Source organism: Leptodactylus fuscus, chromosome 2 (genome assembly GCF_031893055.1).
Source record: "Leptodactylus fuscus isolate aLepFus1 chromosome 2, aLepFus1.hap2, whole genome shotgun sequence".
In the NCBI taxonomy this organism is placed as follows: Eukaryota; Metazoa; Chordata; class Amphibia; order Anura; family Leptodactylidae; genus Leptodactylus; species Leptodactylus fuscus.
The window spans coordinates 258150402-258166410 of record NC_134266.1 but is presented as its reverse complement, the minus strand read 5'-3'; the positions used below and the strand labels follow the sequence as shown (position 1 = coordinate 258166410).

General features: G+C 43.4%; 1 protein-coding gene across 1 annotated transcript; it reads right to left on the bottom strand.

The window, feature by feature from the left end:
- Positions 1–1729: 1729 nt before the first annotated feature.
- LOC142193954 (collagenase 3-like) lies at positions 1730–13062 on the bottom strand. The gene is made up of 10 exons (XM_075262977.1): positions 12940–13062; positions 10576–10769; positions 9884–10032; positions 9668–9793; positions 9355–9516; positions 5265–5367; positions 4615–4748; positions 4182–4341; positions 2867–2973; positions 1730–1827 (listed from the first exon to the last, which is right to left on the bottom strand). Exons 1-10 carry the CDS (start codon positions 13060–13062, stop codon positions 1730–1732), a joined length of 1356 nt encoding a protein of 451 aa, XP_075119078.1.
- Positions 13063–16009: the final 2947 nt, after the last annotated feature.

The following is a 16009-nucleotide window of genomic DNA, read 5'->3' as shown; positions in this document are numbered from 1 at the left end:
CAGCAAACAGCCCCGGGACACGGAGTTTTATCTGTTTTGGAAAAGTGAATAAGTCATCTGAGATTGGGCAATAATAAAGGCTATGAACTTGGCAGCACGAAGGAGACGATGTCTTCTAGGTATGTCTGTGCTGGTAATGCATTTAGAATATATACAGAGGATGACGATGGATAGGGACAGGCCCTCCACCCGAAATACAGGGAGTAGACATCTATAAGTCTTGGGTGAAGGAAAAGTATGGAGAAGACACAAAGATGGCAACCACCTGCGGCAGAGGATGAGTGTACTGCACTAGCCTTATATCTAAATACCCTGAACATCGTCTTGACTCAGATCCACATCAAGCAGTCTGTTGTTCTGGTCCATACACTTATTAGATACTTTCTCTAAAACCCTGTGACTTTGGACAAAAATACATCTAATTTGCATGGTTAGGGCCCCTTCACACAGAGGATACTCTGGCTGATTTGGAACGTGTAAAGGTTCCGAATCAGCAGCGTTTAAAGCAGGTCCCATTGCTTTCTATGGGAGTCGGCATACGTGCGCTCCCCATAGAAATGAATGGGATCTGTTTTGAGCGCTCACATTCCAACACGTGTATACGTGCCAGAATGCGCACCCGTAAACTCCGTGTGAACTGGCCCTACGACATGTAATATCGGTAAGTGGAGAGAGTTGGGTGCACATTGTAAAGTTTATGTTCTGCTTTATATTGTTTTGTGACTTTTTCAATACTCCTAGATCTAAACACTGTAATTTTAGGTGTGGTATAGAAGGTGGCTGTGGTCTCGCTAAAAGAGTGTGGCTTGTCAGGATTTAGATATGGTGTGAGTGATGTGGTATTGTTGGCAGGGCTACCATTCAGTTGTAACTTACCCACAGCCCATGTCAGCTTGGTGCCAGTGGTGGCCAGGATACACATTTCTTGCCTTTTTCATTGAGTCAAATGAGTGATTGATCAGTGGAGATTAGAGCTGAGCGATCGGGATCGGGAAAGATCGGATCCCAATCGGCGATCGAGCAAATTTCACGAATGGGATCGGCTGGAAAATGATCGGAAATCGGATTTTAAAATCGATCCTGAAATCTCAGGATCGGCTCAGCCCTAGTGGAGATCAAACCCCACTGATCATGTGAATGGGTCTGAGCAGCAGTATCGGTGCCTTCACCCATATGGATGACTTTATTTTCATGTGGAAATGTGGTACTTTGTGGATATACTTGTCCTACATTAGATGTCTTCCACTTCTAGGACAAGGGGATAGATACTCAAGTGAATATTTGGAACTTTACTATATACAGTACATGTACGTGCATCAGCTGAACCAGCCAATGTAAACAGATTTGGCCATCCATATAATGTCTATAGGTTCCCCTTGGCTCACCCTGATGGCAGATATTGGGTTAGATACGTTAGGCCCAAGATAGCCCAACACTGCTTTCTACAAGACATATAAACGAATCAAGTGCCTCACTCTTCTGTTGGGGCCATTGTCATAACCCAGGACCATGATGGTTGCCCCATATTGAGTTTGCCATGTGGCCCCTCTGATCTATGTATGCCTTGGCCTCTAAGCGTTAATACGTCTGTAGTAAACACACTTCCGAACATGGAATAAAGCAAAGCGTACCAATAAGTTTTAATAAATACATCTGCCATATACATGTGCGCGGTTTTTAGGTATTACAACCACTCGCTATACAATATCAATAATGATGTGATCAATTCTTAACAGAAGACAGAGAATTTTTCTGTGACATCTGTAACATGGCCGATTTTTGGGTCATATTCAATTTGTCTTTCTCCATGATAAAAGTAGATGTTACCTATATGAGAAAAGATCATCCGTAATAGTGTTATTCAGGCTGTGTATATATCATATACTATTCTACTAAATAATAAGTCATTTGGGCATCGCTGTAATAATGTAAATTTAGAGGTATAAAGGCTAGGGATGTTAGGGAAATGCGTTATATGAAAGTGGGGAACAATTATTAGGCATGGCGTTCCCAGAATGCGGAGTGCGAGGTGCAGATCGGGTCTGGAGGTGCAACATTTGGTACAAAAATGGGCCATGCCCGGAACGAGTGCCTCAATATTATCCCTCTATGCCAGTTTTGTGGTGTAGGGGGAATGATGAATTTCCACCTGGCATATAAAATAAGTAACCAAGGAATAAGACTAACGTGTACACAAAGTCAATGACTTTCTGGGTATCTCCCTATAGGTGGCACTAGAGATATAGTTTCTTCCCACTTGAGGAGGACTAATTTGCATACCTGTTCCCAGGAATCTTTGCCTGTAAGACTCCTTAAACTAGATGGATCTCCATAAAAGACCCATTAGGTCCCAAGAGCAATCACTTGCACAAGATAGATCAGGGGTGCCCAATACCTCGATCGCGATCAACTGGTCGATCACGAAGGAAGTATGGGTCGATCGTATGACCTGCTTCTGTCCTGTGTGTCTCGGCGGCAGAGCGGAGGGAAGTCTTCCCTCTGCTCCGCTGCCGAGACACACGGGACAGAAGCAGAAGTAGCTCCGGGGAATGATGTGCTCCCCGCTCTCCAGTCAGCCACGGGGGTCTGTGCTGAGGGCACCGGCATTACTGGCAGTGGTGTCGGCTCTGTGCTGGGTGCCCGGGCAGTGCCATGTGAGCTCAGCCAATCAGAACGTCTGCATCAGAGCAGGCCCCACCCCTTAGACTTTTTAAGCCCCACCCAGTCTTGTTAGATTTGTGGGCCCCGCCCACACAGCAGACCTAGGCCCCGCCCACACAGTAGATCTTATTGAAAGTCATTTTATAAGTAGCTCACATGCTGAAAAACTGTGAGCACCCCTGAGAGAGATCATTCCTTGTCTTACCGTTCTCATGCATATAAGCCGCGTCCACGTTCTTTCCAACTCCAGGGAACTGCGACTCCAGTTGCACAGGAAATCCATTGTCCATCTGTTTTTTATGCACATCATAACTAAACAAATATCAAATACCATCAGTGTACAATATACAGTATATGATGCACATGTGCCTAAATGAGGACTTACACTTTGCATAATCTTGAGGAAGGGGTCCACAGCAAAATATGGTCGATGGAAAGATATAAGAGTTACAATTAGGACATGACCTGCACATCTGATCATTGGCTTTTTTCTACAAGATCATTTTCAATGTTCCCACAGGACAAGCCCATGGCCAAGACATAGAAAGATTTATACTGTTGTACAATACTATCTGACTCACTACAGCACACTAACATAAGCTATTGCAGCAGTGGCATAGTTATGGGAGTCACAGGGATGCAATGGCAACCAGACCTCAAAGCAGGGATGCAATGGCAACCAGACCTCAAAGCAGGGATGCAATGGCAACCAGACCTCAAAGCAGGGATGCAATGGCAACCAGACCTCAAAGCAGGGATGCAATGGCAACCAGACCTCAAAGCAGGGATGCAATGGCTACCAGACCTCAAAGCAGGGATGTAATGGCAACCAGACCTCAAAACAGGGATGCAATGGCAACCAGACCTCAAAGCAGGGATGCAATGGCAACCAGACCTCAAAGCAGGGATGCAATGGCAACCAGACCTCAAAGCAGGGATGCAATGGCTACCAGACCTCAAAGCAGGGATGCAATGGCAACCAGACCTCAAAGCAGGGATGCAATGGCTACCAGACCTCAAAGCAGGGATGTAATGGCAACCAGACCTCAAAACAGGGATGCAATTTGAGGAGGTTTAGAGTGTGCAGTTGGATCTTGGCCCAGGAGCCTTAGGGGGAGCATAAGGTGACTTTTCCAAATATGAGGAGATTAGTCCTGTCAATGATACAGTTTATTGGCCTAACACTTATTTTGCATGGGAGCCCAAGAGCTTCATGTCACACCCTGTCCCATAGGCTATGGGATCTACCCTCTACCTCCATGAAGTTGGACCATGCACTATAATCAGAAAGTAAGAAATCGTGCCTTCAAACACTATGACCCATGGCATGTAATGGAGAACTGAGCTGATGCTCCAACTTTTGTACGTATTCCAATCTGGGGATATGATTGACATGATATGGATATGATATCTGCCCAGAGTATGGCTGTTCTGCCCATGCTTCTGCCCTGCCATATTTAAAATTTATTGCGTGAAGGAAACTGACTTCCTAAAATCCCCCCCTCTACTGCACAACATACCTCCAGCACAGGTCTCCAGTAAAAAAGAAGGTTTTTCCTTTGCCCCCATCATGGACAGCAGCGTCTATTCTCATTACAGACTTGGGAAAGCCAAAGGAACCAATATCTTGAGGTTCTCCGACTTCCAGATTCGATCCACTGACAGACCAGAACTGTCTTCCTAAGAGAAGGTCACAGGTTCCATAAGGGTGTAAAACATCAATAACAGTCCATGTCTACTTTAAAGGGGTTGTCCAAGATTAGTTAAAAGGTTGGCTTTATTTTTACCAAAACAGCACCCATCTTAACCATGGGCTGTGTCTGGTTGAACGTAGATGACGTGGGATACCAGACACAACCCATGGACAAGTGTGTGATGTTTCTGGAAAATGAAAGAGCTTTCTGTAATCCAGGACATTCCCTTTTTCTATATTGGTTGCAAACTTAAACTCACCTTTAAATATCAAAATGGTGTCCTTGTCTGGGAAATTATAAGCGGCATCTATGAAATCGGGAACTTCTTCCCACAGTGAAATTATCGGGATTGCTTTATGTGCAGACAAGTTTGGATGGTGATACCACACATATCTGCCAAAAATATAAAGCAAATTGAAGTCATACTGGAATGAAAACATCAAATGGTGCCATATAGCACTTGCCTATCTCTGACACTCCCATGACTTTGAATGGCGCAATAGCGTGCATCTGTAACCACCACTCCCTTCAAACAGGGGGCATGAGACTCCTAATGTCATGATGGAGGGAGCCAAAGCAGTGGTCTGGTACATATCACCTAGCTTGTGTTGATTGTGAGAATCCCCTTCAAAGTAAATGCCTCTTTTCCCAACAGTGCCCCTACAGGACAAATGAAGCATTGCACATTACAAATCAATGAGCAGCTATCGACTAATATCATGCGGATCATGAGTCTATAGATAGGTTCCAGTTAGAATATCTCTACTAGAACATTCCTTAAAGGGAAACTCTCCTAATTTCTGATCATTGTACTATAATGGTCCACCACTGACTCCGCTGTTAACCACAAGTTAGTTTAGATTACTTGAAGAAAATAAAAAAGGAAGGTTAGAAAATATGTTACAATACCTGTCTTTAAAGATAATGCTGCCTCCCTCCCAATGTGCCATGGCGTCGATAGGAACCTCCTGGCTGCAGATGGTGGGAGGTATAAAACTTTGGGGTCTTAAACCTGAAACCAAGGTACAGAGTAAAATGGTAGTGTGTTTTAGTAAATCCATTTGTAAACACTATATTAGAGAAGCCTGAGTTAGGCCTCAAGTGGGCAAGCCAAGGGGGGTCTGACTTTTAGCGGAATGCACTTGGGTGACATCTGAGGACCCCCTTCCATCCCCCATTGATTGTTACGGAGCAGGATAGAACCTGCTCTATATTAGAATGGAGCATCAGTACACCCTTCGGAAGAGGCTTTATCTACACACCTGAGACCTTAATAGAGGGGTCATCTAGAACCTTTATCAATTAGGTCACCCATCATAGGATGAAGCAATGGACAGTAACAATAGCGTAGTAATGGACTGAGATGGAGCCCCCTCGGTCTGGGTCTGTTCCAATTGACTTTAATGTAAACAACATGGCGGACACTTTCTTCTGTCATATTTTTCACTTTTGTAATGATGGACAGAAGTAATCTTATATTGTGTTTTTTACATGTCGATGAATGCAGATGGACACCTGACGGAGGGGGCTCTGTCTGGATCTGTCTTTTAATGTTCGTTGCTCTCATCCTGTAACGGATTAAAGCTACAAACAATAAAGGAAATCTAAATACTAAACCACCAGGCCCTTATGGACTGGGGGTTTAGTATCCCAAAATAACTTTTAGGCTGAGGCCCCACGTTGCGGAAACGCAGCTTTCTTTGTTGCAGATTTTGTTGCGGTTTTTTGAGCCAAAGCCAAGAATGGCTTCAAATGGAATGGGAAATATATAGGAAGTTCTTATACTTCTCCCTTCTGCACAATCCACTCCTGGCTTTGGCTCAAAAAACCACAACAAAATGTACAACAACAAAAAAAGCTGCATTTCCACAACGTGGGGCCTCAGCCTTATACTTCCCCTGCCCAGTGGCGTAACTACCGTCGTAGCAGCAGAGGCAGCTGCCACAGGGCCCGGGACATTAGGGGCCCGGTGACAGCTGCTACCGCTGCTATCATTATACTCGGGGGTCTTTTCGGAAAATTCTACACATATAATAAAAATTCATATTTATTAAAGGGATTCTACCATTAAAAATATTTTTTCTGTGGCTAACACGTCGGAATAGTCTTTAGAAAGGCTATTCGTCTCTTACCTTTAGATGGGATCTCCACCGCGCCGTTCCTAAGTAATACCAGTTTTTACAGGTATGTAAATTAGTTCTCTGGCAGCGATGGGGGCGGGTCCCAGCGCTGAAGATGCGATGAGGGCATCCCCACCATTGCCCGAGAACAGGATCTTTTGCCGCCTCTATCTTCTGCTGGATCCTCCCCTTCTTGCTTCGTCTTTCTTCAGTGGCTTCACCTCTGTCGGCTCTGGCACTAGTAGAGCTGAATGCGCATGTGCGGCCATACTTCCGAGGCCGCAATTGCTCGCATTCGGCTCTACTAGTGTCAGCCGACAGAGATGAAGCCGCCGAAGAAAGAAGGGAGGATCCAGCAGAAGATAGAGGCGGCGCAGGATCCTGTTCTCGGGCAGCGGTGGGGACGCCCTCATCGCATCTTGAGCGCTGGGGCGCTGCCAGAGAACTAATTTACATACTGGTAAAAACCGGTATTACTAAGGAACGGCGTGGCGGAGATCCCATTTAAAGGTTGGAGACGAATAGCCTTTCTAAAGGCTATTCCGACGTGTTAGCCACAGAAAAAAAGATTTTTAATGGTAGAATCCCTTTAAGCAGATAATTAAAAATATACATATATATATATATATATATATATATATATATTGTAAATTTAATCACATAACAATGTTCAAATTATTGTGATGAATTTTCATATATGATATTTATGTTATTTCATTATCTGCTTAATAAATATGAATTTTATATTATATGAGTGGGATTTTCTTGTTTCATTTCGCTTGTCCACCGAATTCCACTGTGTTTTTATTTAGCCCATTTTGTGGTTTGTTCCATCTCTAGGTAACTATTAAGTTTTTGGAGTTTTTTTTTTTGTAAAATGTGGGCACCAGTGGATTTAAAACAAGTCTGTAAGGAATTGGGGGTTAGTGTCCCAAATTGACCTGATACATTCCCTTAAAATAACAGTGGCGTGAACTTACCCTTAACCAGAGAGGATAGCAGGTAGAAAGAGCATAGATTGCTTTGGAGGATCTGACACATACCCCTTACATGCGTTACACTGACAGATAGACATTTCAATGACAATACTTCATTTTCGTTGTGCGCCCCAGTGTAAAACATATACCAAGCCCCATAACTATAATGTAATAATGTATCAGGTGCAGTACTAGAAGAGACGCTTTATGGGCCCTCCAAAGTTCCTGGGCCCCAATGTTAAACATGTACGGGCCCCATAACTAATTTATCATATCTAGGGTTGAGCGATCGTGTTCGGAAAAGATCGGATTTCGATCGGCGATCGAGAAAATTTCATGATCGCGATTGCAATTCCGAACACGATCTTTTTAGGTGGGATCGAGATCGGTGATTATTTCCCACAATGTTTTGCTACTGGCCAAGCATTGTGGGAAAAGCTAACAGTGTTAGCCTTCACACTGAGTATATGCTCCGCTCATTCTGAGCGGAGTGTATACTCAGTGTGAAGGCTCGCTGCGGTTCCATAGGAATGAATGGAAGCAGCCGGCACACAGCCTTAACCCCCTGCGCGACGGCTGCGTCCATTCATTCTAATGGGAGACTAGCTAACATCTCTAGTAGCTACTTACCTGCAGAGATGGCTGGTCCGGTGCCCGGTGTTCTCAGTCTTCTTTGCCTCGCTGCCCCCGCCTCCCAGGTTAGTGTTAAAGAGCTAGGAAGAAAGCGGGGCTTGTGGCTTAGGAGAGTGTGGGCGGGTACTGGGAGGGGAAACATCACATCTCCCCTCCCGGTACCCGCCCACACTCTCCTAACCTGGGAGGCAGGGGGCAGCGAGGCAAAGAAGAACGAGAACACTGGGCAACGGACCAGCCATCTCTGTAGGTAAGTGGAGACCAGGGGGGATGAAGTAGCCAGAGGATTAAAAAAAAATCCTCTGGCTACTTAGTGATTAAAAAAATCACTATACAGCGTGGATTCTAACAATTAAAGCATTCAGTTGTTAGATTCCATGCTGTATAGTGAATAGGATTGTTTTTAAAATCCGATCTCCGATTAGTAAAAAAATCCCATTGCTTGCATTGGGATCGGAATTGGGATCGAGATCGGATTCGAATGAAAAATGATCGGAAATCGGATTTCAAAATTTATCCTGAAAAGTCAAGATCGGCTCAACCCTAATCATATCCAGTACTGGGTTTTCACCTATTGGGAAGAGACACCTTATGGGTCCTCCAAGGTTGACACTGCCCCCTCTGTATCCACACAAGTTACGCCCCAGAGGAATACACTTGTACCCATGTAGATTACAGGTTATCATAGCTGATCACTGGGCGTCTAAGCAGTGGAATACCCTGTGATCTGCAGAAGACCCTTCTAACACAAAGTATAGTTGACAATTCTTTTCTGGGATGGTTTATAGCTAGGTACAGAATACTCACTAACTTGTCCTTATTCATGTGTTAATGGTAGAGATTTAAAGGGGTTGTCCACTTTCAGACCAATATTGACAAACAAATGTACAATAAAAAGATATACAATTTTCCAATATACTTTCTGTATCAATTCCTCACAGTTTTCTAGATTTCAGCTTGCTGTCATTCATTCTGTTACTTCTAGAGGATAAAACTCTGATCATGGTCATGTGATGAGCGCACATTTTTAAGGCCCTGCGCATCGGATCGCTGCAAAAAAAACCGACCAAGATGGAAACGCGGCACATTTTTTTCTGCAGCGTTTTTCACAAAAAAGTTCACAGAGTTTTCCTCCTTTACATTCACCACCAGATCACTCGCACGTGCGCTACGTATATAAACCAATAGTTGCAATATGTGAAATCTAACGCAAGCATATTATGATGGGATCCAGAAGATCACAATGGAAATAAGCAATGTGACCATTACCGTAGAGTTCCTGGATTCCCAAGACATCATCCTCCGGAAGGGTGAAGTTCTCAGATCTGAAGTAGGTGTAGATGGGGTACATAAGAGCATGAGGAGTACCGGAGTGTGCCAGCCCCAATGTGTGTCCAAATTCATGAACAGCCACTGAGAATAAGTCGCAGTCTGCAAGGAGAAAATGAAGGAAGTAAGAGGACATATGAAATATACAAAAAGATGAAATCTTATGGGGTGATCCACTGAGAAGTAGGGAAATGTCAGTCTTTTGTGTAGAATGGTTGGAGCGTCAAGTTACTCCTTTGTATGAAACTTTTACCTTCTGAATCCACAGTCCAAGTTTCATCATCATCAAAGTGAACATCTCCACCCAAGAGTTCTCCAGGAGGAAAGGCGTGAGCCAGCACCCCTCTTGGACCATCGAAAGGGAAGAAATCTCCATGTTCTAGAGATGACCAAAGAACAACCTTCCATTATTACTATACATTACTACACATTTACAACAATTTCTTCAGATTTCTCCACCAGATCTCACCTTTGGCAACAAAGGCGATCATCACATCAGCAGTTCCTCTATGAAGCTGTAGGAACTGGAGTGGGGTCTCCTTGTTCCACACTTTCAAGGCTTCTCGGATGTTTTTTTCCACATCAGCTGGAGACAGATCTGGGGTATAGTTAACTATCCTACAAAATACATTATTATCATATGTAATGTCACACATGAAAAAATAGTAAATTTACTAAAATTGCTCAGAAGATAAGATGGGATATTCTGGATTCCACTGGTCCAAGGTTTTATAGAATAATTCAGACCATGTCTTTATCGATCACTTGGTCACCTTCCATGTTTATGGTACCCAAGGTGACTTTTGGGGGATCAAATCTCAAAACTAGGCATACCTACCGTTCTTAAGGTCAACCAGGCTGACTGGTGTGGATCCAGCTATGAAAATCCTTAGTGATCATCTGTGATCATTGTGATGTGATGTGTATTTTTTGTGGGTGTCAGTGCCGTATACAAGGACCCCACATTAGGAAGTGTGTCCTACAGGCTAACCCCATTACACTGTGTTATGTGAGACTCCATGGCCCCCCTCCCCATATTCTACATTGGTTCTGCACATGTTAAATTGACAAATTAGATATCTCCTCAATAACTGTGACTCCCCTATTGATGAAACTTAATAAATGTAACTGGACAACATATGAAGAATCATTTGACATTACCGGTATGTTATGATAGGGGATGTCCATTTTAAGTCCTTCTGGATGACGGCATACTCTGCAATGTCAGGAACTCCACATCTGGCCTCATCCACCCTATTGTCTTTCTTCACTTCATGGTCCACGTTCCAGAGCTGGTCAGTAAGCTTCTTATGCATGATTATGTCCTCCATGTATCCTCCGTCGTTCTCATTTGTCTGTATACAGGATATAACAAATACAGGGTGTGTAATACGAAAAGTATTATTATAGGATTTTATCAGTGGCATAGATACATAGGTTAGAGTTGCCAGAATCAAATGTTGTTTTGGTGGTTTTTGTCAATATGCAGATGGACTCTTTGGAGCAATGTGGGCATTGTAGCTTTCCTCTTTTGAACAATAGCAACACCCCCATGGCTCCAAAGAGCTCATTTGCATATTGTCAATAACATTGATATCTCTTCAATGGAGATGCCAATTCACAAAAGGAGAACACTGTTTGATTCTGGTGACACTAACCTATCTATCTGCAGAGTTTGCATGCAGGGGAAGGGAAAAGAGGAAAATGCACAGCCGCCCACTTAAATGTTAATTTTTAAAGCAATATATTATTGGCAAAATTCAAAGTTCATAGGATTGAATCACTGACCCGTCTGTTTGAAGTTCCAAACACGGAATATGCGCACGGACTTCTCCGCTCCTCCGGTCAGAAGCACTTGTGCACATTCAAGGAAATAAAAAATTGAAGATCCAGCGTATCCGTAAAAATATTTTCTTACTTTATTCAATGGCCCATAGTCATATTAAAATTGAGTCACAGACATGAATGGTATAGAACAAGGCAAGATGGAAACAGCATTAAGTCCAACTAAGAGAACTATGTTCTCGAAACGCGTCAGTCGGACTTAATGCTGTTTCCATCTTGCCTTGTTCTATACCATCCATGTCTATGACTCAATTTTAATATGGCTATGGGCCATTGAATAAAGTAAGAAAATATTTTTACGGATACGCTGGATCTTCAATTTTTTATATCTATCTGCAGGGCTGGGGTGATATGCTGGTTCTAGTGACACTAACCTATCTATCTACAGGGCTGCATTCTGATGACCCTAACCTAATTAACTCGAGGGCTGGGGTGATATGCTGGTTCTGGTGACACTAACCTATCTATCTGCAGGACTGGGATGATATGCTGGTTCTGGTGACACTAACCTATCTATCTGCAGAGCTGGGGTGATATGCTGGTTCTGGTGACACTAACCTATCTATCTGCAGGGCTGGGGTGTTATGCTGGTTCTGGTGACACTAACCTATCTGCAGGGCTGGGGTGATATGCTGGGTCTGGTGACAGTAACCTATCTATCTGTAGGACTGGGGTGATATGCTGGTTCTGGTGACAGTAACCTATCTATCTGCAGGACTGGGGTGATATGCTGGTTCTGGTGACAGTAACCTATCTATCTGCAAGGCGGGGGTGATATGCTGGGTCTGGTGACACTAACCTATCTATCTGCAGGGCTGGGGTGATATGCTGGGTCTGGTGATACTAACCTATCTATCTGCGGGGCTGGGGTGATATGCTGGGTCTGGTGATACTAACCTATCTATCTGCAGGGCTGGGGTGATATGCTGGGTCTGGTGACACTAACCTATCTATCTGCAGGGCTGGGGTGATATGCTGGTTCTGGTGACACTAACCTATCTGCAGGGCTGGGGTGATATGCTGGTCCTGGTGACACTAACCTATCTATCTGCAGGGCTGGGGTGATATGCTGGTTCTGGTGACAGTAACCTATCTATCTGCAGGGCTGGGGTGATATGCTGGTTCTGGTGACACTAACCTATCTATCTGCAGGGCTGGGGTGATATGCTGGTTCTGGTGACACTATCCTGTCTATCTGCAGGGCTGGAGTGATATGCTGGTTCTGGTGACACTAACCTATCTATCTGCAGGGCTGGGGTGATATGCTGGTTCTGGTGACACTAACCTATCTATCTGCAGGGCTGGGGTGATATGCTGGTTCTGGTGACACTAACCTATCTATCTGCAGGGCTGGGGTGATATGCTGGTTCTGGTGACACTAACCTATCTATCTGCAGGGCTGGGGTGATATGCTGGTTCTGGTGACAGTAACCTATCTATCTGCAGGGATGGGGTGATATGCTGGTTCTGGTGACACTAACCTATCTATCTGCAGGGCTGGGGTGATATGCTGGTTCTGGTGACAGTAACCTATCTATCTGCAGGACTGGGGTGATATGCTGGGTCTGGTGACACTAACCTATCTATCTGCAGGGCAAGGTTGATAGGCTAGTTCCGGTAACAGTAACCTATCTATCTGCAGGGCTGGGTTCTGTGACAGACTCCCTTTTGAATACAAACCTTTGCATCCTGTAGATCATGAGTTATAAGGATCTTCCGGTCTGGAAGTCTGTTCCTCCTGATCGGCAAGGCATTTACTATACCAAGAAAGAGAAAGCTCAGTGTGACTTGGAGCACTCTCATGGTGTGGCTATTCCTTGGCTATAACATCATGTTGACTGGGCCAGTTACATTTATAGTTACGTGAAGGCTGACACCAACTTCTTATCAGACTATGACATTCTTCATGGCTCAGCTAACCAAGAATTTACCAGTATAAAAAGCTGAATAGTGAATTGTGATAAAAGTCACATTTCTATTATAATGTTCACAATAAAGCCAAAGGTTAAAAAGTAGCAATTTACATCTGACACTCTGAGGGTTCTGAGTGACTCCTTAGCCATATTGGTATTGCAAATGTATTGAATTTAAGAATCTATGGGGTAGATTTATGTGCAATGCCACGGTTTTACAGTCCCTATAGTGAATCCCATCCATATATTGCAGAAAACATCCACAGCAGAAATGCTACGATTTCCAAAACCGTTGAGATTTTGGAAATAGTAGCATGTCAATTATACCTACGAAAATGCTGGCGGTTTCCTTATAGGTAAAATTGAAGCAGAAAGTTTGCATAGAAAAACTGCACATTGTAGTTGAAGGGTGCTGTCACAGATTTTGCATTAGGACCCAGAAATTTCACGGGACACATCTGTTAATGATCAGATTATAACCCTCATCTACACCAATACCCACCCTGTATGTGCTCACTTTGGTTGCAGTATAACTGGAGTTTCATAAGTCTTTTGACTTGTGATAGGTCAGTGAGGTCCTGGTGATGACAATCTTACTGATCGCTGAAACTTCTGCCCCTTCGTTTCAATGATCGGTTGTGGTCTCAGCCCCTGGACTGTCTCTACGATCAAATGTTTTATAAAAAAAAACAAGAGGTACACAAGATATGATAGATAGATAGATAGATAGATAGATAGATAGATAGATAGATAGATAGATAGGAGATAGATATATAGATAGATGATAGATAGATAGATAGATAGGAGATAGATAGATAGATAGATAGATAGATAGATAGATAGATAGATAGATAGATAGATAGATAGGAGATAGATAGATAGATAGATAGATAGATAGGAGATGATAGATGGAGATGATAGATAGATAGATAGATAGATAGATAGACACACACATACACAAACTTCTACAATTGGTTAAACTATTGATAAAACAATGTAACGTCATTTTCTCTAGATTTTCCCAAAAACATTCTGCTCTGTGGTGTCACCGGAATAAGAAGTTGTGATTTGATACAAATGAATCACTTTCCTTCCCTTTATTTTCATGAAACTAGACCTTTACCCCCCGCAGGTTGTCCTGGTTTATGGTTTGCAAACATTAAAGGGTAAAAAAATCCCCTTTATTTGGTTTCTGTGGGTGGAAAAGTGAGACTGATCCATAAACTAAATGTTCCTGACAATACTTGTAATCTATTCTTTCCAGACAGCTACCGTTGATCGGGCACAGACAATGGAAGTGTCTGACTGCGAAAAGGAAGCGGAAAAGGGAAAGTCCCTTGTAAATTATCTACAGTCAATGGAACTCTGGCAGTCATATACTGTATATCAGATGCATGGAACAGAGCTGCTATAAGGTTTCCATAGATCTTTTGGTAAAGTTACATTGTTGATAAATCAGTATATTTACACCGATATCCCTCAGAAGGCACACCATACCTCCGGCAGAGTGGAAGAATACTATGGGGAGGGTTGTTGTTATAGCCTAGCGATGATGCTGAGGGTGGGTTCACGCCTGCCCCTGGTCTCCGCTTTCAGTTTCTATCTTCTGCCCAAGAAACTGAACAGGAGACAGAAACCGGCAGTCATTTTTCAAATCTATTCATTTCAATGGGTTTGCAAAGTGTCCGCCCGTGAGCGTTTCATGGTCTCTGCAGCGAAACCATTTTTTTTTTTTAACTAGACACAAAGTCGGACATGCAGGACTTTGCCGCAGAGACCATAAAACGCTCACAGGTGCTCACGCTCGGACACGGTCTGCCGGGTTTCTGTCTCCTGACGGCAGAAGACGGAAACTGAAAGTGGAGAACGGGGCGCAGATGTGAATCGGGTCGGCCATTCTGACAGTGGAGGGATATCTACGGCACCAAGGCGAATACCAGGAAAACTTTTATTTTTCGGATTAGTGCAGGCTACAAGACTATTTATTAGGTAAGCAAGAAAAAAATGCTTAAAAAACTGAGATTTTTTTCAGATTAGCAGGTTCTCTCTTTCTATTGAGTGAGCAAAAATAAAAACCCTTAAGTAATAGAGATGTTTTCGGATTAGCATAGGTTCCCAAATGGAAACCTATAAGCATTAAAAAGCGGTTACCTTCGGGAAACCCGCGGACCCCATAGTCTATGCAGGACATTTCTCTTTGTATGTTTCATGTGGAAACCAAACGGAAATCACACAGACCCCATTATAGTCTATGGGGTCCGTGGGTTTCCCAGGTAACCACTTTTTAATGCGTATAGGTTTCCGTTCGGGGGGGTCCCCAAGCGTACTCCCTAAATGGAAACCAAAACATAGATGTGAATGGGGCCATAGAACAGTTTGAAACTGAAGATGAAACTGCTCTATTGCAAAACAGACAAAATGAGATTATTGGCAGTGAAAGGTTCAGCGGTCCTTTTGTCTGTCCATATTACTGTAGCAGTCAGGCTCACACTGAACAGATATTCCACCGCACTCCTATCTCTGATTTCTATCACTATTCTACCTATAACTGAATACACTGACTGACTAAACTGTGTTCTAATTCTCCTACTCCTCGCTGTACTGTGAGCTTTGCAGCACTCAGTGCTCTGTATCATGCAGTGATAAATAACATATCCATCCAATACTTCCACCATCAATGAAATGCCTCGTGTTCCAGCCCACACAACCTTATATCATGTATATGAGACCAGCACTGTAAGATAACCACTGACTATCGGCTGAAAGGCTGTCAGGTGTCCTTAGAACATCACAAGACTAATTGCCATTTATTTGATTTCATTAAAAACCAAACAATT

What these genes read in the sequence shown, in the direction of transcription:
- LOC142193954 (XM_075262977.1), bottom strand. Translation starts at nt 13,062, where the DNA reads ATGAGAGTGCTCCAAGTCACACTGAGCTTTCTCTTTCTTGGTATAGTA. An exon ending in TTGGACTGTGGATTCAGAAG is followed by an intron (nt 9,517 to 9,667) that starts GTAAAAGTTTCA and finishes TTCTCCTTGCAG; the next exon opens with ACTGCGACTTATTCTCAGTG. An exon ending in AGCATTATCTTTAAAGACAG is followed by an intron (nt 4,749 to 5,264) that starts GTATTGTAACAT and finishes TATTTTTGGCAG; the next exon opens with ATATGTGTGGTATCACCATC.